The 24,773-nt window shown below is 34.4% G+C and overlaps 2 protein-coding genes across 6 annotated transcripts in view; one reads left to right on the top strand and one right to left on the bottom strand.

Annotated features, from left to right (window-relative positions):
- Positions 1 to 24,773, top strand: part of LOC142976057 (uncharacterized) — a 237,919-nt gene that overhangs the window by 142,673 nt on the left and 70,473 nt on the right. The gene's annotated exons all lie outside the window — the stretch shown is intronic.
- On the bottom strand, positions 10,210 to 24,117 carry LOC142976058 (uncharacterized). Of its 4 annotated transcripts, none has more exons than XM_076119263.1 (8): positions 23,770 to 24,117; positions 18,930 to 19,122; positions 18,420 to 18,520; positions 18,091 to 18,117; positions 17,618 to 17,644; positions 14,990 to 15,127; positions 14,411 to 14,543; positions 10,210 to 10,932 (listed from the first exon to the last, which is right to left on the bottom strand). In XM_076119263.1, exons 1-8 carry the CDS (start codon positions 23,834 to 23,836, stop codon positions 10,857 to 10,859), a joined length of 762 nt encoding a protein of 253 aa, XP_075975378.1. In that variant the 5' UTR covers positions 23,837 to 24,117; the 3' UTR covers positions 10,210 to 10,856. The 4 variants fall into 4 exon arrangements, with proteins under 4 accessions (XP_075975378.1, XP_075975377.1, XP_075975376.1 ...); XM_076119262.1 differs by having other exon boundaries at positions 14,411 to 14,534; positions 17,618 to 17,659; XM_076119261.1 differs by having other exon boundaries at positions 17,618 to 17,659.

The following is a 24,773-nucleotide window of genomic DNA, read 5'->3' on the forward strand; positions in this document are numbered from 1 at the left end:
TAGTTTCAAGCCTTTTTAAAATCAGTTCCAGTTTTCTCTATTTTGTACTAAGTCGATAACAATCCGCATTAGATCAGACGTTCGGCTTACGTGAGCTTTCACCGGCCGTTACACCCGGGTATACCACGACATACCCGGGTATACCCCGTTGTACGCGGGTATCCGGGTAAACGGTATTAGATACACAACGGATTTGTTTGATTTGTTACCCGGATGATTTTACCCGTGTTTTGGATAGTGAGGTAGTTTGTTTAGTGTAGGCAGAATGTTAACTAGGCAGGAGATTTACTTTGTAAAACCTTTAAGACAATACTTTATAAAATGACAGGCAGGGAAAAGACTTCTTATAGATATTTCTAATGCATCGAGAGGTCCTGGGTTCGATTCCTATACAGAACAAATATTTGTGCGATCCAGAAATTGTTTCGGGTCCGGTTGTACTTTGTGTTTGTTGTTTGTATGTTTGTAAAAAGTCCCCGCGACACAAAATAAATTCTTAGTGTGAAAAAAGTATTTTTTAAAAACAAAAATGATTGACAATTGGTACATGTTTGTTGTAAGCCGATAGGAAAAGGAAATAGCACTGCAGAAGAAAAAAAATACCAAAGTCAAGTTGACGTCATAAAATCCCTTCAAGCCTTTTAGAGGTCAAACCGTGTTTGAAAATCCCGAACAATACGATCCTCTTCATTCGCTCTCTTATTAAAATTTAATTAAGGTCTCTGCACATAATACCGTACTTGAAAGTTTATTTTATTCGTCAGGCCAACCCTGTTAATTTTAGGGTTGAGAAGGGTAGAAAATTATTTTGTGTACGAAACTATATTTTGGATATGTGGATGTAATCTGATTAGTGGGGGTTTAAGTGACCCATGTAAAAACAATAAATTTTACACTAAGGGATTTAGCTGAGGTGGCTTCAAATATTGAAACGCTTACTCAACTGTGTGGTGATATCCCATGATCATTATAGTAAGGCTAGTTAATTTTAGAAGGCAAGGTTTTTAAGTTATTATAAGGCAGCAGACTTAGAAATATGGCTAAAAGATAACTTAAATTACTTACAAAGAAATTAGGTAGTAAAAACATAATAATATGAAAAGAAATTGTGTAAAAAGTGAATAATTTGGTATAAAAGTATAAACTAGAAAAGTAGAAAAAAGTTCTGCAAATAAAAATTTGGGGACCCAATCAACCCATCTTTTCAAAAATTAGACTAGCTCCAATAAATTTTAGATAGGTACTAATTTTATTTTCACAAATATTCTTAAAATAATAAACTAGTCAATTTCAAGAAAAACAAAGCAGAATTACTCAGTATTTCAACAACAAAGAACTTTTCCACACTCGGACCTTAACTAAACTTAATTTACACAATTCCTAAATCAGAAATCAGACCGTTTTCCCCCCGACCTCCATTAACTCAGCATACGTATGGAGGTCTCTTCAAATGGACTTCGTTACCGATCTCAATTCTAGATAACTACAACTAGACGGATGTCGGACTGTCTGTCCGTCCGTATGGCTAATGGATCGCGGAATCTTTATAGATCTGACCTGAGATTGGTTTAGTTGCCACAAATTTGTATCTACAGATGGATTTTGTGATGCATTTTGCTTGCTATCTGCTGTAGTCTTTTAACTATTTCAAGGGTTGAGCTGGTGTTTAATTTGTACAAATTTTGTAGAAATAAAAACTTACTTATAGAGACTTTGACTCATGTCATAATCCCTTGAGTCAAGGATAGATTTTTCAGATTTTAAAAATATCTTATCGGCATTAAGCTAAAACTCGCGTACATTTACGTTGCTTCAATTTCTGACCTCACCACAAGTACTTGGAATTACTAGATTAAGGAGCACAAAAATAATTAAAGCCTGCAGTTCGAAGACAATTTAAAATAAAATATTACACATTTTTGAACACTTCCAAAATCCTTTAGTCTTCATATTAAATCAGAAGAGACGCTTAACATCTGAACTTGCACTATTTTATGGCATTCCGAATGAAAGATTGGCGCGGGAACGAGTGACAGATTGGTCGATCGAATGATTAGGTGGGATGGAAGACATTGCGCCGTTCAGCCGGTCATTTGCTTGCGTGTAAGAGGATTTAGATCTTTATCTCAGTCTTTTATTGGAAGGATTTGAACATTTGTATGTATGGGGTGTTTGTATGTATCGGGAGTTTATTTTATGGGATGAAGAAGAAAATGTGTGATGGTTTTGATGAAGCTGGGCTTGGTTGTATATCCAAAGGTAAAACAATAATGGGTTGAATTTAATATTAGGTTTTTGAGCCCTATCACAGCAAATGTCGTTACATAGTCGCTGCCTTTACCTATTTTATTTAAATCAATTCTGTAGAATAGGATTTATAGGAGGGTAACCGTTAGGTCGGCTGTTTGTAAAAAACAGCCTAATCCAAATACTGACCCTACGTAACGCTGGGAGAGAAGGACTTTTATAGGAACATACCAAAACAATTGAAAAACTACGATCCAAAGTGAGTGGGTGAATATTTTGATGAAAATGAGCCATTCCGGTCAACATAAATACAATAAGTAAATTCTAAGAGCGAATTGACCAACGAAAATTATGATAATAACAATTCACCGCAGCGAAAATAATCCTTAATACCTATCTAGATAGTTTTCGTTTTAATTGAAATACATTTAGTTATGAAATAGACAACATTAATAAAACGTAAGTGGAAGTTAGTTCAATAGTTGGTAAACTGCAACAGCGAGCAACAGTGAGCCAATTTTGTTTCAAAAACAACTTTTGCTTTGCCCGCTACTGTCAGCGGCGTAGTTTTAGTGATGTACAAACAAGCGAATAAAATTATATCGATAGACTTTTATCTTAGAGTTTCTTATATATCGTGGAAGAGCTTCGGCTTAGTAACAAGCTATAGTAATAATAGCAAAAGCCAATATTTTACATGGAGCGACTGCCTATTAGACCTCCACAACCCAGTTACCTGGGTTATAACACGATACACTTCGGTAAGACTAGTTGTCAGACTTTCAAACTTCTGACTACTATTAACGACTGTCAAAAACCTTTGAAAATTACAGCCGGCAGCCACAATTTAACGTGCCTTCCGAAACACGGAGGAACTTAATATGTATAAGGTCACCCATCCACAGAACAACCTCGGCAAGTGTAGCTTAACCTTAAAGATCGATCCGCGCGGCTGTTGTTCACTAAGCCACGAGCTCCTTATATACTTTTATCTATGTAAATAGGAATATTTCGATAATCGAGCCTTTACTAAACTGCAATAGTGAACAGACATAAATCAATAGATCCTGTCTGTTGTAGGTAGTCATTAAATTGTAATCGGATTTACTATACCAGCGCTAAGTATTATTATGAAACAAGGCCTTAACGCAATAAATGTTGCAAAAAATGCTATGCTACTTGCTCAGGTCTGAAACTGAAGTCTAAGGTCTAAGTAAAGTCTAATTTTAAATGTCAAGTCTACTGTGTAAGTAATTTATAACACGCCATACTTTCTTCCCGCCCTTATTCTCAATTATAACTTTAAAAAACCATGCAACAAAAACATTTTTTTTACTAAAAGCTAAAATTAGCTTTATTGATAACGCAAAACATCGACTCTTTTCATCCCTACCTGTCGTCACCGGAGTATTTAGGGGACGACCTGCAACTTAGCCCAGAATTTCAAGCGCCTGTCACTTCGTACCTTCTACTACACTATATCTATACTAATATTATAAAGCTGAAGAGTTTTTTTTGTTTGAACGCGCTAATCTCAGGAACTACTGGTCCGATTTGAAAAATTATTTCAGTGTTAGATAGCCCATTTATCGAGAAAGGTCCCGCGCAACTTCGCTTGCGTCATAAGAGAGAATGGGTCAAGATTTTCCCCGTTTTTGTTACATTTTTTATTGCTTGCAGCTTTATAATATTAGTATAGATGTGATGCAAGCGAAGTTGCGCGGGTCAGCTAGTAGTCTATATAGCGTATCTTTTCTCTATATAGTATGTAGAACGATGTGCATAGCTTTCTCTAGAGTAGTGGAATCTCGCCTTTGCCTTACTGGGTGAGACTAAGTACTGTTGGTTAATAGAATTATACGGTGTTGGTATCGGTACTTGTATATCCTTAGAAAAAGGTAAACGGGTGAAGCATTCCTGTTTTAAACTAGATGATTCCATGAACAGGCTGTATATTCCAGTTGTATACTAGAATAGCTGGCCCGCGCAACTTCGCTTGCGTCACCTAAGAGAATAAGTCAAAATTTTCCCCGGTTTTGTAACATTTTTCATTGCTACTCCGCTCCTAATGACCGTGATGTTATATAGCCTATAGCCTTCGGCGATAAATAGACTATCTAATAATCAAGAATTTTTCAAATCAGACCAGTAGTTCCTGAGATTAGCGCGTTTAAACAAACAAACTCTTCAGGTTTAAAATATAAGTATAGATGACTCCATGAACTGGCTAGTTGATGGATTGGGAGTAATCCAAATTGGTTATTTTTATTAAAATTTGTTTTTTTTGTGTTCTTGTAACATTTTTCCTCAGCTGTGGTGTAATTTTCAAAGTTCGGTACTATTGTATAGCCAGTGTTTGATGTATAAAGTTACTTGGAAAATATTGGTTTTGAGCCACTGAGCCACAGAAAAGCACTGATCAGTGAGTGGAGCTTCCAACAAAGTTTTTTGACAGTTATTAAGTTGATACTACAAAAAAGAAATTGATAAACATTTACCCATTACAGATTTCTTTTCATAAATCTAACCAGTAACTTAAAAAAACAAACCAATAAATCTATTTCATTCAAAGCAATAAAACAAATACTTTCATTACTCCAAAACTTTGAATAACAAATTCATTTGAACCCTTTGAGGGGTCTAAAATCATACCTAGGTTCGCCACAAAGGCTGTAGAGATTTTTACACCCCCAAATAAAGATTAAGTTGGACTATTAAGCAACAGGTGGACCCCTAAGTTTTGCTTTTACATGTGTTTTATGGGGTCCAAGGCGAGAACATTGCGGTTTTACGCTATTTTAAAGGTCCCTGTTGGTATTGGTTTAGTTTCAAACGCTCAGATAGTTGCATTTAGGAGTTTGTTAACGATCGGTGAGGTGAGCAAGCTTTTGGTTTATGGAGTTTAAAGATATTGGACTCAGAGCTTTTCGGAGGTTAAAAAGATTTGCTACTAAGTTAACCTGACAAGTTTTATTTGATTTGAAAAGAAATTAGTAGGTATATTGCAAGTTGGTTCTTAATTTAGAATTAAGAAGAAAACCTCAATTGTAGAGGTATATGTATACCTATGCACCCATATTGCAAGATAATTAAGTTCGAAATTATATTTCTACATAGAAAGTTATAGGAATCAGAAAGGTCAGTAACAAAATTAAATAAGATATAGTAATCTTTAAACTTTTCATCACGGTTCAGACCCGTCTAGCATTGTAGTATTATACAAAACTTAGTGTCACACTGGTTCTATTATCATTACTTACATTTTGACTATGAAATTGGGGTCAAAATCAACAGAATTTACCAAAAATCACTCCCAAATACGGCAAATACGGTACTCTTCCTTCAAAACCTTCATTTAACATTCAACCCATAAACATTACGAAGGTCAATTAAAATTCACTGGTCGTAAGAATAAGAGTTTGTACAGTAAGATGGTTTGTAGGCAATATTCTCAGCGCGTAGCAATCATAAAGTGAGTTGTAAAGATATCTCGATGGCCCTCAATCGGAGAAAGGACATTAATACCGATATTACAATGGGTTGTGAGTAAAATGTTTGTTGTAGGATAAGTTTTAGGCGGTTGCGATTTAAAAGAACATTTTGAAGTTAGTTTACTTTGTAGTTAAGTTTGCGTAGATTTTTTTGTTAAAGAACTAGGTAGCCAAAATCGTTTATTAAAGCAGCTATCAGTTACGCCTTTTCAGTCTTAATCTTTTTTTCAATCTCTACTTTTTTATATTTATTTTTTATAACCTTTGTGGAAGTCAAACCTGTGTTATCATGTGACGACAGTGTGTGTTGTCGAAACAGAGGTTTTGATACGCAAATACCAAAACTGTCTTGTTTTTGTGAGTGTGACTAAGATTAGTTCGTTCTACACGAACACGAACAATTTGTATCCAAATATTGTGAAAGAAAGGCCAACAAATCCATAAGCATTTCTCGCTATTTGCTTCCTCATTGGACCACCCACAAAAACATAAAATAGAGTATTATGCCCACTTGTCCCACGGCTGGGCTCCGCAAGTAAAAGGCTTCTTTCAGCATAAGCCCTAATGAATGGAATTCAGAGCTTAATGATGGGGCAAATTAATGTTACTTGTATACCCCAAAATGTTTGCGAATATCTGGGGGTATTTCTGTGTGTGGGGTAATTTGGCTGCTTTGTACGGGGATGAATGTAGGGGTAGTTTTCATATGCGCCAAAATACAGTTTCCGGGTTACTATTGCTACTTTTCTAGTAATATTATTCTTTGCATTGGGTGGTATACTTTTTCTATAAGATAAACTTTTGTGTGGATGATAATTGTTACATATTATTATTATTTGATGACATATTATTATATCGTGAATATTATCTATTTTCATTTTTTTTTTGATACGACGATTGACGATACAATTACGTTGTTTTAAATGTGGATTAAAGTAAAGTTTAATGAATCACTTAATTTTTTTTATAAAGACAACCCGTCTTTATAAAAAAAAAATTAAGTGTAATGTAATTAATAATGTGTTTTTTTCTGGCTTGACGTTTCGGCACAAGCTAATAACGTTTGTGGTCCAATTATTTAAATTCAGTACTTTGGATTACCTAGTCTGGGCCTAAATCTAGTTTAATCCTTGATTCCGAATTCCTTCTACTGATAGGAACCAAAAACAACTAAATTATTTTCAAATTTATTGGGATAAAATAAATGTCAGTACTCTTATGACAGAAATATTCTTTGCCATCACATAACACCGTATTCCAAAATACCTTATGACTTTCAAGAAATATTTAACAAATTCAAAACTTGTCAAACACCCCTACACCCCCCATTTTCAACCCTTCGTCGCTTCATTAAACTTCACAGAACACTCGCAAACTCCACGGTAACTTTTGTTTCATTGATAATAATTCAAGGGTCTTGTTGATCAAAACGGGGCCATTTTTGTGGCTTGACTTAGTTAAACGTGAAAATATGTTTATCTTTGTAAATTAACGTTTAAAATATAAGCCCTATTTGTTAAATTACTGTACTTAAATGCAATAATACCTACTTATACTACTGTCAACTTGGGTAACTTTGAATTATTTGGGTAACATTGAACGTGGGAAATTTGAACTGGTTTCGATTATTTTTTCATATGAAACCAACACAATTGATAAAAGTTTGCAAAACTAAAATGAATCTTTATCAATTGTGTTGGTTTCATATGAAAAAAATCCCACGTTCAATGTTACCCAAATGATTCAAAGGTACCCAAGTTGACTGTAATCTTTAACTTACAACTTTTTTCCTTTTTATGTATGACAAGATGTATGACTGTGAGTTAGCAAAGGTTTGTAAGGATCGTACCAAGTGGTGTTCTTTGGTCTCAGCCTATCCCTGTGAGAAAAAGGCGTGATATTATTAAATATTGGATTAGACATTACTTTTGCCTTTTTCAAGTATACAAGTGTATACTTGAAAAAGTGATTAAAAAAAATATGTACGAACTATACAATATCCAAGGTATACAGATTAATAAGATTTTATACATTGCAGTAATAACATTTTCGGTTGTGTATATTTTAATAAAATGTAGTTGATAAGAGCTTTATAATATACTTTCTAGACAAGACACTACGAGACTAAACTAGTGGCAATCCTAATTACTTTACTTGAAAAAAAACGGTGACTAGCTTTTAAATACTCGGTACTTAGAACTGAATAATTAATTAAATTATTTCAAAGAATACCTACGTTCATGCGTAAATGTAATGACTAAATACAGGTTATTCCTAGAGTATAATAATATATGATACGAAATCTTCATAGAAATAATTTATTTATCGTGTTATTTTCTCTTTTTCCAGGTAAGTGGAGTTTTCAGACACTTCTTAGTAATGCTTGCGGTAAGTTGAATTAAATTTGTAACCGGGAAATATTTTCATAGGTTTTATTACTGAACACTTTTTCAAAAGTTTAATTATGTATATGATTCGGTTATATTTACAGAAATATAGCTTGTCTAGTAGGTAACAGCATAGGTATTTAATTGTTGAGTTTGATAGAAATATGATAAATTGTATAGAAATGACATCTAGTTCCCATAATAATATCATTCAATCTGTGTGTTTGTGGATGTCTTGGGAAGAGAGCAATAATTTTGTCAATCAAGTGAAACACACAAGCACGGTAAAGGTTACTATACTTTATTTGTTAACCCGACGTTTCGACCAACTTGCAACGGTGATGGTCAAAGGCAGACTAATCTTTAATTTTGTTGTTTTGAAACTCCTTGCATTATAACACTGTTAGCACAAGGCGCTAGAGTTTAGAATCGTAAATTGAGATCCCATGTTAACAAATTTTAGAGGAATTTCCATACATTTATCTTTTTGTAACAGATAAATCTACTAGTATTTTTATACTACTAATAAACACTAAAGTACACTTCATCCTGTAGGATGAAGTGTACTTTAGTGTTTAGTAGTAACAAAGATCGGAACAAAAAAGGCTCAAACAACAGACATCAATAAAAACTGTGTACCGATGACAAACAGACAAACATTTACAGTCTACGTTTTAATACACTCTGACTGAATCATGGCGTTTCCGTTTTTTACTATAGATACTATAGGTCTATAGACTGTTGTACAGTCTTTATTCATTTCGTTTTGATTTCAATCTTCCAGTACTACGCTTGTCAAACCGTTTATCTGACTTAGTAGTGTGTTTTGTGGAGATCGCCGCAATTCGCGTTATTTGGTCTCTGTCTATCCGAATGGAAAAAAATATTTTATGAATTACTTATGTGTAGATTGTGTAGTCTTACGCAGTAAGGTGGTTATAAAAATCTAACATAAAGACCTTTGGAAGTTATGTGTATAATTACTTTTTTCAAATTAGTCATGGTTATATAAACGTTGTCATGAAATCGTGAATGATTTTGAGACCCTTCTTGAGCACTAAGCATTCACCTATTTTACTCTCAATTTAAGATAAGATAGTGTTTTTAATTAATAAATCAATTTAATTTACACTTACACAATTACAGTGTTCGTATTATAAAAATCTTCAAGTGTTTGTACAACACAATAACTTTTAAGTTTACCGTCAAAAAATTTAAAATACATCATCATTTGCATGAAAAAACACCATGAAAATTTAAATTTGTAGGTAAGTATCCCTTCGTAGGGTGTTCGTCGATTTTCCTCGCCACGCTCAATTTTCGCTCAGGGATTAATCTTGTTCATTTTTTATTCTCATCCGGTTTTTAACCGGCGGTACCCACCCGGATAAATTATCATTGTGTCTACAAATGGCATTTTTAATTATTTTTTGTCCGGGTATTTATGAGCGCTAATTGCATTTTGCGCCGAATTGCTTGCCTTTTTATTAAAATGAGTGTAAAATATTGGTTGATCTAATCCTTTGTTCAAGTTTTCGAGCCGCAGTGTTGGGGATTTTATGACTGATTATAAAATATTTTGGCCATATTTCTTACAAGAGATTCATTCACTTTAAGACTCAAAGCAATAATAAGATGAATGTCAGATACGAAAAAAAACTTATTTCACAACTTATAACCCTCTCAAAAAGCTAGAGCAAAAAGGACTATCCAGGGGCATCTTGTTTGCTCTTGAAAAAGTGTTCAAAATATTTATTATACAAAGTAAAATATGAAAAATCACGTAATAATGTAGCATTACTATTCATAAAAAAGCTACACGTTTCAAGCATTACCATTTCAAACAGCAATATTTCAATATTCACAAAATACTTTAACAAAAAGCGCCTATAAAAAATAACACGGCAATATATCGCAGTTTAGTGTTTCATAAAACGTTCTTAAGACTAGGCGTTATTACAGAGTGAAGAATTTTAATACCATTTATTACAGCTCCGTTTAATATTTTAATTTCTCGAGAGTCACTTAAGCGTTATAATTAAGGTCCGACATCGAATTAAGCAATATTTTTTATTAATTAGCCCCGGATTTTTAATTATTTTCAAGAGTAATTATGTATTTTTGAATTATTAGATTTTGTTAAAATGCTGAAAGGTGCCTGTTCTTTTATAATGATTATGAAGGAGAGGTCTGGTAATTACGTAATCCAGACTTAAACGCAGACTACGCACCAGACAAGATTAGGATGATCGTTTTATGAACTTAGGTAACTTTTTTCTCTTCCTTTCCTTTAGGATTAAACCCTTTCAAGGATAGTACATTTTTTTGTGTAGAAAAGATTTATAACAAAAACACAGAAATATTTTATTAAAAACATATCTGTAACATAAAATAACATAATAATAAAACAATAACTTGGTAAAAAATACTTTATACAAAGATCAAAAACGTCTTAATCATAATATTTTTCTATACGTCATAGAGAGCTACAAAATAATATAGGCTTATGTCTACTGTCATACTAATAAACGTGAAAGCTTTGGCAAGTCTTACAATATTATGTCTTTTTCAGCCAAAGTTTAGGTTTTTCAGCCATTTATTAGTAATACAGTTACTAACTACATTGTCAGACATGTATTTCGTATTAAAATATAGAAAAGTGATTAAACACTTTTACGCAAAACTACGCCTAAAAATCACAACTCACTTTATCAGTGTCCATTATTATTACTTAATATCCCTTTGACGCAGTCTTGAATGAGAACTCCAGGTCCATGAATGATTCTTCTGGATACAGACTTATTAATCTGAAATATACAAAAACAGTTTTATATAGCTTTGGTATAAATATAAACCCACGGCCTTCCTGCTGCTAAGGTAGTCGCCTAGCTACCACTGCGACGGGAGTTCGTGAGTCTGATTTTCATGTGGAACAATTATTTGTGAGATCTACCAATAATTGTTGGGTCTGGTTGTACTTTTGTGTCTCTTGTTTGTATGTTGTTTCTTGTTTGTATGTTTGTAAAAGTTATCGCGATGCAAGAGTAATTCGTAGTGTGGGAGTCTTTTTACATAAAAAAAGAAGAAAATATTGGCGAACGTGAAGGACAACATAAAAACATACAAGCACCGTAATAACGTGGCATAATATTTTTAATAACCCGACCTAAGACTCGAACCTGAGAGTTCAAATTATTTCAAAATTGTAAGACTCAAATATGTTGGTCCAAAAAAACGTATTGTAAAATATACTGAAATTCCACTCATACAAGAGAGAAAGGTATTTGAAAGAATGCCTATAATTTAACATTACGGCCGACAATAAGGAATTATGTAACCTTAACGACTTACGACTTTTTGTATAGCTGTTCACTTTTATGGGACCTTACCTTTTAAGGGATCTAAGAGTGAGCCCAGCAATTTCAGGCCCATTTCCATCTTGCCTGCGGTTAGCAAAATCTTCGAAAAGGTCATATTAGAGCAGCTCGAAAGTCACTTTAACTCGAATCAGCTATTTCATGGTAAACAGTATGGTTTCACAAAGGGTAGGTCAACAATCGATGCAGGTATTTCGCTCGTCAAGCATATCTATGATGCTTGGGAGACATCCCAGGACGTTATTGGGGTGTTCTGCGATCTCTCCAAAGCATTTGACTGTGTCTAACATAATACGCTCCTTAGGAAACTAAACCACTACGGAATTAGGGATACAGCGCTCGATTTACTTGCGTCATATTTGAGTAATAGGATTCAACGAGTAGATATCAATGGTGTAAGGTCTTCAGGTTCAGCTGTTTCTCTCGGCGTGCCTCAGGGTTCTATACTCGGTCCGTTTCTTTTTCTCGTATATATAAACGATCTCCCCTTTCAGGTGCAGGACTTATGTGATATTATATTATTTGCAGATGACACTTCACTCATTTTTAAAGTAGATCGTTCGAAGTCTTGTTTTATTGATATCAATAGTATTCTTGAACAGGTCCACAACTGGTTCACTTGTAATAATCTGTTATTAAATTCTAACAAAACTAAGTGCATTAGGTTCACTATGCCCAACGCGAGGAATTTAGGTACTAACATAATCGTAAATGGGCAAACTATCGATTTGGTAGATTCGGCAACTTTTTTAGGTATCAGTCTGGATAGCAAGCTCCAATGGGGCACTCAAATAGCGCATCTCTCGGGGAGACTCAGCTCCGCCGCGTACGCAATCAGAAAAGTAAGACAGTTTGCTGGTGTGGATGCGGCAAGACTGGTTTACTTTAGTTATTTTCACAGCGTCATGTCTTACGGTATATTACTGTGGGGTAAGGCTGCTGATATAGATGTTATTTTTGTCCTTCAAAAAAGAGCTATCCGTGCAATTTATAGTTTAGGAGCGCGAGACTCCTTGAGAGAGCTTTTTGGGCAGATAGGGATACTGACGGTGTCATCACAGTATGTGCTTGCAAAGCACATCATGGATTTACCCCTGCCAAAATTCAAAGTTGCTGTTAAGGAACATCTCGTTAGGAAAGCTTATTACAGAATTGATGAGTATCTAAACGACAATAGCTCTTGGGATTAGTCGCTCGCTTGATAAGGATTCTTTGAAATTAGGGAACTTTGCTATAAATTGTATAAACTCAGTAGCAGTAGGTCTAAATATTGTAAAATATGGGCAATTAATGATGCAAATAGGTGATGTTACGTACAATTTGATGTTATTCATAAAACTGTCACTTTTTTCTTTTATAATGTTCACAACCAGTGTGCTCACTTGCTGCCCATATTCTTATTATCACATGCTAGTAGGTGCTCCCAACATACGGTATGATCAGAGACTAATAAATAACCTAGCTATGTTCATTTAACTTAATTGACGTTTAGTCTATATCGCTGATTGTTGGCAGCCCCTCGCATGATCAATTATTGTATCAACCACATTGTAAAACTTTTTGGCGATTGAAAAGAGTGGCCGTGAGTTTCTCGCTAGCTCTTCTCATAAGGCTCTACCCCCTTTCCGAGCTAGTGGTAGATTCAGTAATTGTAACGACTATCATAAGTGTCAATATTTGACCTAAATGAATAAATGATTTGATTTTGATTTTGATTTTATGAGAATTTTAGCTTTTATTGGTTTTAAGTAAGTACTCTTAGATTAGTTACAGGATATTTCTTTGACTAGACGACATTTTTTGGTTTAGATACTTTTATACTGAAACTTGTATGTTTATTGCGTATGCCATTAGCCCGATTCTCTACTACTATCGAACCGGCTAATTATCGAAAAAAATTGTATGACAGTTGGATCAGCGCCTCTAACGGTCGTCGTAGAAACAATTTTGCGTGTGTGAACAGTGAGAGATCAGGCGCAGGACCGATGTCTTTACGTGCTCTCCGAGACACGGAGGTCTACGATCTCAACTTCCTAACTGCAGGCAATCTCTGAGAATTTTAAAAAACTCAGAAAATCTGTTTGGCTCAACCCGGGATGCAAACCCGAGAGCATAATAATATGCTTAAACCATAAAGGCGATTTTTTTATTGGTCTAGAATATTACATCTTTTGCCCACTCCAATTTCTTCAAGAAAATAAAATATCGTTATTGTTCGTCATAACCTTTTAAAGTTCGCCATTGTTATTCGATGTTATCTAGTTTTTATAGCGTATAACCTAAGAAATATGACTTTATTTATAGCCAGTACGTCCTGACTTTAGGACAGTTTATAGGCACGTTTTTTGTCTGGTTCTTATTGTGTTTCTAGATTGGTCGCTGTTATGATATTTACGCGATGTGTTTTTATTTTAATAAGATAGGTTTATTATATCGTTTACTCTAGTATTACGTTATATATTTTTGACATGGTTGCCGATTATTTGATGTGCATTCAAAATAAAGGCGTAGATTGTAGACGGCAGCGTCTTAAAGCATCTGCTGCGTTTGGATCATGACTATTAAAACCAGAGTAGCAGTTGTAATCGTCATCTTAATTACTCCTCTAATCTAATCAATTTAGGCGCCGTATGCCGAACCTAGTCTACAGTAGCTTGCAATTATTTCTTCAGAACGTACATGGCATTTTACCTAGGTATACTTTTACACTAGTAACCCGCCCGGCTTTGTACAGGTTACACCTGGTTCCACAGATACCGACTCGAGAATCACTCTATCTATTCGTAAAAACCGCATGAAAATCTGCCTCGAACTTTTTGAGTTTATCACGAACAGAGACACATACGTAGAGGATTTAATTTTATATCATGTAATAATTTTGAAATTATTTAAGGGGTGATGTGGTTACCTTCGCAGTGCTATATGATCCATGAGTTTCTTCATCTGGCTGGTGTAAGGTAGCGCGAAGTACTGCGCCGCGTCGATGTGCTGGATCACCTCGTACGCCCACTCCGACCACTCGTACAGCTTGGCTGTAAATACTGAACATCTTTGGACAACTCACACATGATTAAATGAGTTAATAGTTAGTATAGCTTGTACTGTTCTTACCAAACAACAAAAACCTTCTAAACACATACGTAGATCCGGCTTATAACAGATGCTCTTGAAGTAAATAACTACAGTTATAAACAAATGGGACGGGTGGTGGTGATGGTATTTCACCACTATCGGCAAGAAGTCAGGCGTAAGACCGACTTACTTACTTACTTTTCTCCGAGACAGGGAGAACAGTGACTTCAGTAACACCTCTAACAGAAAAAAAAACAGTAACCACTCTTTGTTCCGACTTGGGAGTCGAACCAAGACCATTACGTAGTAACTTCCACTCCACCGTTTTATAGAAATAGTTTAAACTTATTCATAACAATAAAAATCATTCAGTTTTACTTTTATAAATAGGCAGTTGTAATACTATGTAACTCACATTCAACTTCATCGGCCATATCAAAGTGGCTGAGGTCCGGTACATCGAGGATCACGTCCAGGTCCTCGTCCTCCAGCGACATGAAGAACTCCCCCTTCTTCTTCTTTAACTTGAACGGATACGCTATCGAGATTGTCGCTAGAAGTATACGTAATGTTGTTTATTATTAGAACACGAATAAGTTGCTAATTGTGAAACGTTTTTTAATCCTATCATTTTGTCTAGTTAGGATATTTTTATTTTTTGACAATCGATGGTTCAATGGTTTATTTATGAAAAGTTAGGAGAAATTACAAGCATGTTATATACGCGGTTATGTTCTGCCTAAACTCAGAGTCCAATTGTAAGGCTCTATTTTTTTCAACATCTTTGTAAATTGTTATCATTATAACACAAAACTTTCATAAATAATAATACTAATATATCAGTCTGATTATTGAAAAAAAAACCTACATTAATTCAGTTTAGTAAATTAAAGTAGTAATTGTAATATACATAATTCTCTGGTATCCGCTGACCTATGAGGTAAAAAGGTGTGATTTTATGGATTTTTGTATTTCAAAAATAATTAATCAGAAATAAAAAAACAAGGCGGGGACGTTTTTTTTTATAAAATGTAGCGATAACGCAAAAAAGAAAAACTTTCAAAACGTTATAAGCGTAGTCGACAATTTCTAAAATCCTCTCAGACGTCTATCACATCTTTATAACAACAAGAGGCTATCGATATCTTAGCCCTCGGCAGGATGGGCTGAGGGCCTCCTCCTTGCGAGACAAAGCCTACAAACAATGGCTGCTAGTAAGACCACTGAACTGTACACAATTAGATGCTTAGCCCGTGGACGGCTTTGTTTGGATAACTATGGTAAATGGGGATATAGGTATGCTGTTATTGTACAACTAATATTATAAATATGAAAGTTCGTTTACCTATAAATGCGAAAGTTTGTCAGTTGGCACCGTAACTGTTAAATTGGATGAAAGAAACTGGTAGGTTTATAAAAAGGATTAATACATACTTTGTATTAGGAAAAAAAAAACACTTGGTCGTACTTGCAGACAGAAGTAAGTACTTTAGATTTGATCAAAATAATTCTATTGATTAATGCTATAGCATTAATAAATAATTTGAAAGTGAAATACTGTACTTTCTTGCGATATTTACATTCATAGACCGCCTGTTTAAAAATATGCCAAATAAAGAATATTATCTATACGTCCATGGAAATCCCCTTACGTAAAAATAATTGAATACTAAAATACTGTACTTTTACATGTATTGTCTATGTACATTTAAAAATGTGCCAAATGTATAATAATATCTATTAGTCTATATAATCTTTGCCATGTTATTCCACGGCAGGCTTATGTACAATATAATACAAGTCTGTATGCAATAGACAGTTGCAGAAGGCATGGTCAGTGTTTGACGTTAGTTAACTTGTTACATAGGCCGGCGGCAACAAAGCCAGGCGAAGGTTTACGAATACAGTTAACTTACTGTTTACTGTGTTTGATTGTAATAGACTATCTATAAAATTGTAAACGTGTAGATTCTTATCGTGCGTGTGCTAAACTTATCCGGAAAAATGTATGAAAACAATCGTGTGTGAGTTTTAAGTGCATAGTTTAAACGTAGATATAAATGTGCTTGAGATGCAACCTTACCTTATATTTACGTAATAGGATTTTTTTAAATAATGATAACATTAATGCCCAAGGCATTAGCATTCCTGAGGCACACTTAGCGGTAGTTCATCTATTTAAACTGACATTTTTACATGAGCTGTAACGCTATGAAATAGATAAATTTTCGCTAAATGTACCTCAGAAACCTGGCATTAGACAGTCGTGTGTGGTTTGAAGTGCATAAAATAGACGCGATTTTAAAAGCAGTTAAATTGCCCAACAAACCGTTACCTTATAATTAATTTATTATAACTATAGATTAAATTTTATTTTACATCATGATTACACTAAACCTGGTTCGCCTTCGTCCTACGCCTAATCGATTGCGTTCTAGAGACTCCCGTACCTTAGCGCGATTCTTTGCTATTGGAACCTTCGAGTATCGAGAGTTTGACATTTTAATATACGACAAAAATAATTTCTTCGACGTCTGCTAGAGGCACCGATCAGATTTTCATACAAAACTGTTCGATAGCTAGATGGTTGTCGATAGTCGATAATAGTAGAAAATCGAGCTACCGTAGTACGCCTATTACATATGTAGGTATAGAACAATCTGTCGCGTACATCACTGTGCAGTGTGCATCAGCCGTGCAGTGTCCCATAAAACATCGTACGTAGGGTTAGATACATATTCGATTCGGCTTTAATCGGCCAAGCCGGACGGCGAAGACGAATATGTGTAGATGAATTTTCGGGAAAAATGCCGCTCGACATGACATGTTGAAAGTTTAAACCAAATTGTGAGGAACGGACCCGAAAGAACTACCCGATCGACATAAGCCGAACAAGTGTAGTAATTGCTTCGAGTCGTGCCGAACTTGCCGAATCGAATTTGTGGTCAGCAAGACTTAGGAGTGATTTTTTCAAAATTTCACACTGCAGTGCATCTTATATAAACAAACGTGCAAATATGTGTGGTTATAATATTGTACTTACCGTTCCCGGTGAATCTCATGAGGGTACCTGCATAAATAACAACTACTGACCTTATTATATTATATAAACAACAGTCAACACATTTTAGTAATAGTAAATACAGCGGCAATGGAAATACATCATCTGTGAAACATTTTAATGTCTGACTGTCACGGTTTATGAAATGTAGCCTAGTGACAGACAGACAGTCAGTGAAGTCTCCATTGTGAAGTCCCGTTTTTACCGTATGGGTACGGAACCTTAATAACTAAAAAAGGTTAATTGGCTAAGTATATGCCAATTAAGGTTATATAAAGGTCATTAAATTGGTTTTACTTTTGTTAGCTTCAAGTTCAAAAGTAAGATTTGCGGCGAAGATACTTATATGAATAAGAAGTGTAACTTAATCTTTCGCAGGAATTCTCATGTATTTTTTTGTAGTAGTTAGAAAACAGTAAATAGTGCTTGAGGATACTTTAATGTTACTTTCTTACCCGAAAACGGCCTCACGTTCACAAACTCTGTAAAAATAAACAAATACATATTTTATAATCAAATACAGCTTTGCATAGTACTTCAGTTTGGAAGGTTGTTTGACAATATATTGCTATAATTAGATACTGGCTTTTCATTAATAATCACTCACGTTGATTATTAATGAAAAGCCAGTATCTAGTATCTACACCGTCTCATTAAAAAAACTACAGAAAACATTTAAAAAAAAAACTGTATTTTAAGTGCAGATGTCCTGACAATTTTTCTCGATCGTTTTCTGAAACTTATTTATGTATAATGTGTAAAGAAGTGCGTATATGTGTCTCACCTCGTTCAGGCTTAGCGCATGGTTTGACAGAGTCCTTAACTTGTTGTATTCTAAGCGGCAGCATCAGTCTCATCGTGAATTTATTCGGGTGTTGTTGCATACTGGAATATAATACCATTTATTACTATTTATTTATTTATTTATTGCCTGACAATCCTTTTAAGAATGTTACAAAAATTAAGAACGAAACATAAGAACGAACGACAATTAAGAACTTTTAGGAATGCTCTCGAATCCTGGTTTGATGAGGTACTTTCTTTGAAACTTCCAGAACCATATTAGGTGTAATATATATTAGGTGTTATAATATTAGGTGTTATAATATTAGGTGTAAATTATAGCTACTAATATAAACAATCAGTGAAGTTAAACAACGGTTGACTAAATGACAAAGAGATTGGACTGGCGCAAGACTGGTGATGTGTCATATTCCAAGTCATTGCAAACTAGAAGGGGGAATTAACAGATTCGCTATATTACAAGTAAGACCAATTAGTATAGTTTGTTTACCTGATTCCTATAAGTTCACTTTCCTCTAACCCAGCGAGCTTCACACAGGTTCCCTTCCCGTATCTGAACACGTAGTTCTCATACGCCGGTATGCCGAGCTTCTCATTGCCAAGCAGAATGTTGTCTCGAAGGGATCTGTACTGGCGCTTGAAGCAGTCGAAGTCAGTAGACCGGCAGGCTATCACGTGCTGATCTGGAAAGACCAAAAGACGACATTATTTATCGTTTATTTTGTATAGCGTGTTTTATGTCCTTTGGTACATTTTAAAATATTGATGTATTAAAAAAATCTGGTAGGTACATATTTCCTCGATGTCTTCGGCATAAACATAATATTTGTACAAGGAATGCAGTTTTTGTGGGATATTTTTAATTTTCGTAAGTGGTGAATAGATAAGATTTTCAGTGTTATTACGGGGAAAAAAACCCTTAAAATATTTTTTCTAAGTACTTTGAGGAATCTGCCCTTATGCAAAATCCATTTACCATAATTCCGAATTACTTTTGAGTAGGGCATTCAATAGTGTTTCCGAAATTTTATAACACAATTTATTCTTATTTTCTAGTTAGAGATATCTAGAATTCTTTTATCGGTAAAATGAAAAGGTAAAACTCTGTCAAAATTCGATTTTAACAAAGCTTCTCTGCCAATATTTATGGTCGAAATATAACTACATAGATGTAATTGCCCACTCTACTTTCTCAAAAACTGCATTATGTAGTACAAAAGCCAGTCTTATTTAAAGCACTTGTGTTAGTGCCAGCGGCTATCTAGCCTTAGTTAAGCTTAGTCTAGGCTAAAAACCGTCGCAGTGTGATTGAGTTTGTCCAGTGTAAAGTGTAGACTGGGCTTTAGATGTCTTTGATTGGAACCGACTGTTTTCTTAGGTTTGTAAGGATTATATTACTGGATGTAGAGATTTTATTAAACATAGTGTAAGGTCAGCAGTCAGATTACGTATTTGCGGTTGGTCATTCTTAATCAAGAATAAATATTCAAAGCTTGTTGAATGGCAGTTTTCTTTTACATTCTAAATATTATTTTAATGGTGAGAGATGTCATAGTTTAAAGAGTCTAACCATTTCACTATTATTTAGTGTAAGGTTAATTCTAATTACTTAAGCATTGATGGAAACCCGTTACTAACAATGGACCAATAATGGGCTAAGAATACTCCTTGTCTTACACCCTATACTACACAAACTCACAAATTTGTAAAGAATACTACCCCGACACCTCGTGTTCCAACATTTTACAAGCTGAAATAACTGTTTTTTTAGACTCATAGAACCGTTATTGAATCCACAATTATCGTGAACTCTTGAAAATAAAACTAGCGCTCATATTTGCAACCAATGCATCGAGATTATAACAGATTCACTTCACTGCAGTCAAATTGGAATTAAATCGTCATTCGCTTTATTTATTGGACTACCGCCACTCATTTCCGCGAGAAAACATTTTTCCGTTACAGAAAATTTTCCGATTTCCACTCATTTTAAATTTATTTCGCATAAACACAGTTCGTTGATATCTGAAGTCGAAGTTGGACTTAAGATAAGCGTTTGACACACTTTCCCTCATTCAATATTCATGATGAAAGCAAATAAGTTGGAAAACTTGGAACTTTTTAAGACTTGGTACTTTTTAGAAGGTTTTCGAAAGGGTTTTATGAGGGAAGTCTGTTTCAGGTAATCTGTTAAGAAGTTTTTTTATGACCACGGAAGGTGTTTAGGCTGGATATGAACAGATACGATGTTGATTTTTATTTTTGATGATAGTATTACCGAGATATAGCATACAACCGAGGGGCGTTCAAACCGATATAGGCTTTTACCCTACAAAAGACCGGTGCACTATGCCCAAAATAGACTGTCTATTATTACTATTACTGCGTTGATTTAAATTAAATTTAAGAACATAACTTTTTCAACTAACAATCCTTACCCCTTCCTAGTTTGGGAGGAGACCCTTGCCCAGCAGTGTAGACTGAAAAAAAATTGTTTCAAAAGGCTTAATAAAATGAGACGCAAAGCTGCACTTTCAGAAAAAATCTATTCAAGTAGAGATAATCAAAACACATTCCTATCAAAACCATCTTTGGTATTCAGGTTGTTTTAAAAATCAGATCACATATCAGCTCGGGAATGTTGAGGGTAATTCCCGCATTCGGGGGTGGAAAAAGGATTTATCGGGGAGTTTCCTTTGTGTCACGGCATCCGATTCGTGTAGATTTACACCCGCGCCGCGAGATCTGACGCGACAACCAAATGAAATGGTACACTTTTATTACGTATGTCACTAGCAAATTGTAGGCGGAATATATTTCTTAGTTTTGGGTAAAAACTGGAATAGAGACTTATTTTTAGCAGGTTTAACAAAACAAGATTGTCGCTTGACTCGCTTGCTTTAGGAATAAATATTGCAACTTCTATAAAGCCATGTCTTCGTCCTTTGAACAAAAAAGGAACGAAAATTGAGAGGAATAGTTTTAATTGCCTGACTTAAATACAAATACTTTTATTTGTTTATAAAAGAAACATTGGTGACAGCTGCTGAGATTAACTACTGAGAGAAGTAATTAACATAAAGTCGAGTCAAACTGCAGGTTACAGTTAAAAAAAATAATACTACAAGACCTAAAAAATCTAAAGTGAACAATACCATCTACCTATTATTAAACCTATCTTAGCACAATCTCTTCTAAATAACGGAACCCTCAATTTTTACCTTTACCGCAAATTCAGCAATAAACTGACCGATAACAAAATGTAATCGTTCCAGCGATTTCGATGTAATTAACCGTATAGTAATTATCATTATCACGTTCCTATAACCCGTACGTGATCGCTGGTCAGTAGGCGTTACGATACGTTTAGAACATAAAATGTTATGGGAAGGTACCTTAATGGTATGTTATTAATAAATAAACAGATTGTTCTGGGATATGGGACTTTGGATAATGCAGTAGTCGTCAAATTAATTACGCCTGATGATGTAGGTTCAATTATCGATTGGGGATAATTTTGGGATTTAAGGATAATATGTTTAGGGTTGAATTTAGTGGCTTTTTTAGACAAAATTTTGTATGTACAGAAAATGTTGCTTATTTTATGCCGGCAATATTTTACATAAAGGAATCAATATAATATATATTAAATGACCTTTATTATTTGGCTCTCACTGAACAACCAATTTTTCTAACATGGATGGGTAAAACCATAAAAACTAATACACAATTAAATTTTAATACACAAAAAACACCATTTAAATAATCTATACTAATATTATAAAGCTGAAGAGTTTGTTTGTTTGTTTGTTTGAACGCGCTAATCTCGGGAACTACTGGTCAGATTTGAAAAATTATTTCAGTGTTAGATAGCCTATTTATCGAGGAAGGCTATAGGCTATATATCATCACGCTACGACCAATAGGAGCAGAGTACCGGTGAAAAATGTTACAAAAACGGGGAAAATTATGATTCTCTTATGTGACGCAAGCGAAGTTGCGCGGGTCAGCTAGTCCTTTATAAAACCAACCAACATAATAATAAACCCTTACACGTACCCCAAAAACCACCCCGTACCGGGTACTTCACCCAAAAAATAAACCCCCATACATAATACATTTTCAGTATCAATAACTGAATTTTTAACTCAGAACGACACGAAGGATAATGTCCTATTTAAAAGCAAAAAACAATCAACCTTTTTACAGAATTCAATAGGTACAAACAATGGTTGTTTTGTGAAATAAAACGGGACTTCATAAATATTTATGGTGGTTCATATCGGGGGTGCAAATTGTACAAGTTGGTTTGTCATTCGGTATTAAAAGCGATATTTTTAAACGGTATAACGTTGTGGAATTGTGAATTTTTGGGAAAAATACACCCGGCAATTGAAGTATCATTCGATAAATAAAACGCATTTATTGTTAAACATCGGCTTGATGGACGTTAAGGACGTTTAATCTTTGGGGATAACTAGGTGTACAAAAATTAGTTAAGTAGTTTCTAACTTTATTGCCAACAGCACGATAAACGAGCGCTTAATTTTAATATAATGCTAATTATTCATTAGGAACTTAACTGGTGAAAGTATTAGGCACTTTATTTTGCGATAAGTATTGCATTAAACGTAGTACTGTTTGTTTTGGCACCAAAATATGAAAACAAATGTCCTATGTCAAAGTAATCATCGTGTGGGAAATGAATCTACCATTGAGATTACAACGATCATAGCGAGATGGGTTGTCGACCACCATTTTGCTTCAAATATTAATGCATGCCGATGCAAAATTTATACAATTTTCTTGTCCACCGAGTGTATGACCCAAAAGGTTCAGATTAATATAATATGCTTGCAAATCCCTCCTACCTGCTCTTCCACCAAGGATTAATTTAATTTACCGAGCCCTTTGCTAGGCGAACCTGCGGAATATTTTAGTATAGGATTAAACGATAACAATTATGGTGTTTTTCTTTGAAATTATGTGAAAACATGGATGAGAATAAATTTTGAATAAGTCTTCGGACTATACGGAAATGTTTTTTACAGGTTAAGTCGAAAAATTACTGCAAGAAAATGGCAGCCATTTTTTTATTTAATGATGATACTGAATTGTAAATAAAGAAAATATGATCAATTTTACGTAAAGATGTCAATGAAACTGTCACTGAAACAATGTCAAATGAAATACAATGATATGTAAGAAGGTCAAACCCAACCACGAAAACTCACCAACATCAACCGATAACCATAAGAAAAAACAAGTCAAAAATGGTGCAATGTATGCAAATACATGTCAAAGGTCAAACGAAATACTGCAAAACTTACCAATTCTTTCTCCCCTCCCGTATATATGTACTACACACATCAATATCACGTATAAAACAGCCAACATCTTATTAATTATAATATAAATATATTAATTAACACGACCGGTACTCGATCACTCTTGTTAGTGTTTGAAATAACTGCGCCGCACAACTGAATGTTTAGACCTAGGACATATATATTTATTCTCTGTTCTATATAAATATTTTATTCATAATAAATTTATAATAAATACTGTTGATTTCCTTCTTCCGTAGTTCAAAGAATTGTGTTATCTAGTCCACTTTAGTTATTTCTGTAAATTCTAAATAACAAGTACCAACTGCTTTCGTTTCAACAATAAGCTCATCCTATTTGTCACTAAGCATGTTAAACTAAAGGAAAGAAGACTTTTCAAGTCGTTAGTCTAGCAGAGGTATCTGAATACCGTTCAGTAAGCGAAAATAATTGTCTGCATTTAGAAACAACACTGCCATACCGGTTTATCCAGTGCTTTGTATCATCATGTATAATACCTACCTATTACACTTAAGAGAAATCTTTGGAGAAAGATCTTAAGAGAAAATAAAGCAGACTATATTAGACCTCGCATTTTCTCCTATCTGCTGTCTGTCTGTTTGGCTTATCTAAACTGCTGAACATATTATGATGGCATAGAGATTCTTTTTTCGATATTTACCATGATGTGGTTTGAGATCTGCAACCAAACATAGGCTACGTTTTACATACAGGTGGTTTGCTAGTTTTAAAATTATAAAAAAAGATCCTACTACATAAATGTACCTATTTCTCACGCATAGTGGTTGTAGCTAGTCATCTCTTCGTATTGTACGGAACACAATATAAAAGTTTATCCAAGCAACTGTCGCCTAGTCAAAGCAAACATCAACTCAAATATTTGTTATTATTTGTACATTCATTACCTAGTGGAGCAGAAGTGCTGGTGGCGCTATTTAATGACCTATTAATACGATTGTATGATCTGTTCGTGTTTTTTTCTACAA

The sequence above is a fragment of the Anticarsia gemmatalis genome, chromosome 10, assembly GCF_050436995.1.
Source record: "Anticarsia gemmatalis isolate Benzon Research Colony breed Stoneville strain chromosome 10, ilAntGemm2 primary, whole genome shotgun sequence".
NCBI classification, from domain to species: Eukaryota; Metazoa; Arthropoda; class Insecta; order Lepidoptera; family Erebidae; genus Anticarsia; species Anticarsia gemmatalis.

Coding starts and splice junctions, on each gene's coding strand:
- LOC142976058 (XM_076119261.1), bottom strand. CDS start 23,836: ATGTTGGCTGTTTTATACGTGATATTGATGTGTGTAGTACATATATAC. Junction 18,521..18,929: donor AGTGAACTTATAGGAATCAG/GTAAACAAACTA, acceptor ATTATATTCCAG/TATGCAACAACACCCGAATA. Junction 18,118..18,419: donor ATGCGCTAAGCCTGAACGAG/GTGAGACACATA, acceptor TTATTTTTACAG/AGTTTGTGAACGTGAGGCCG.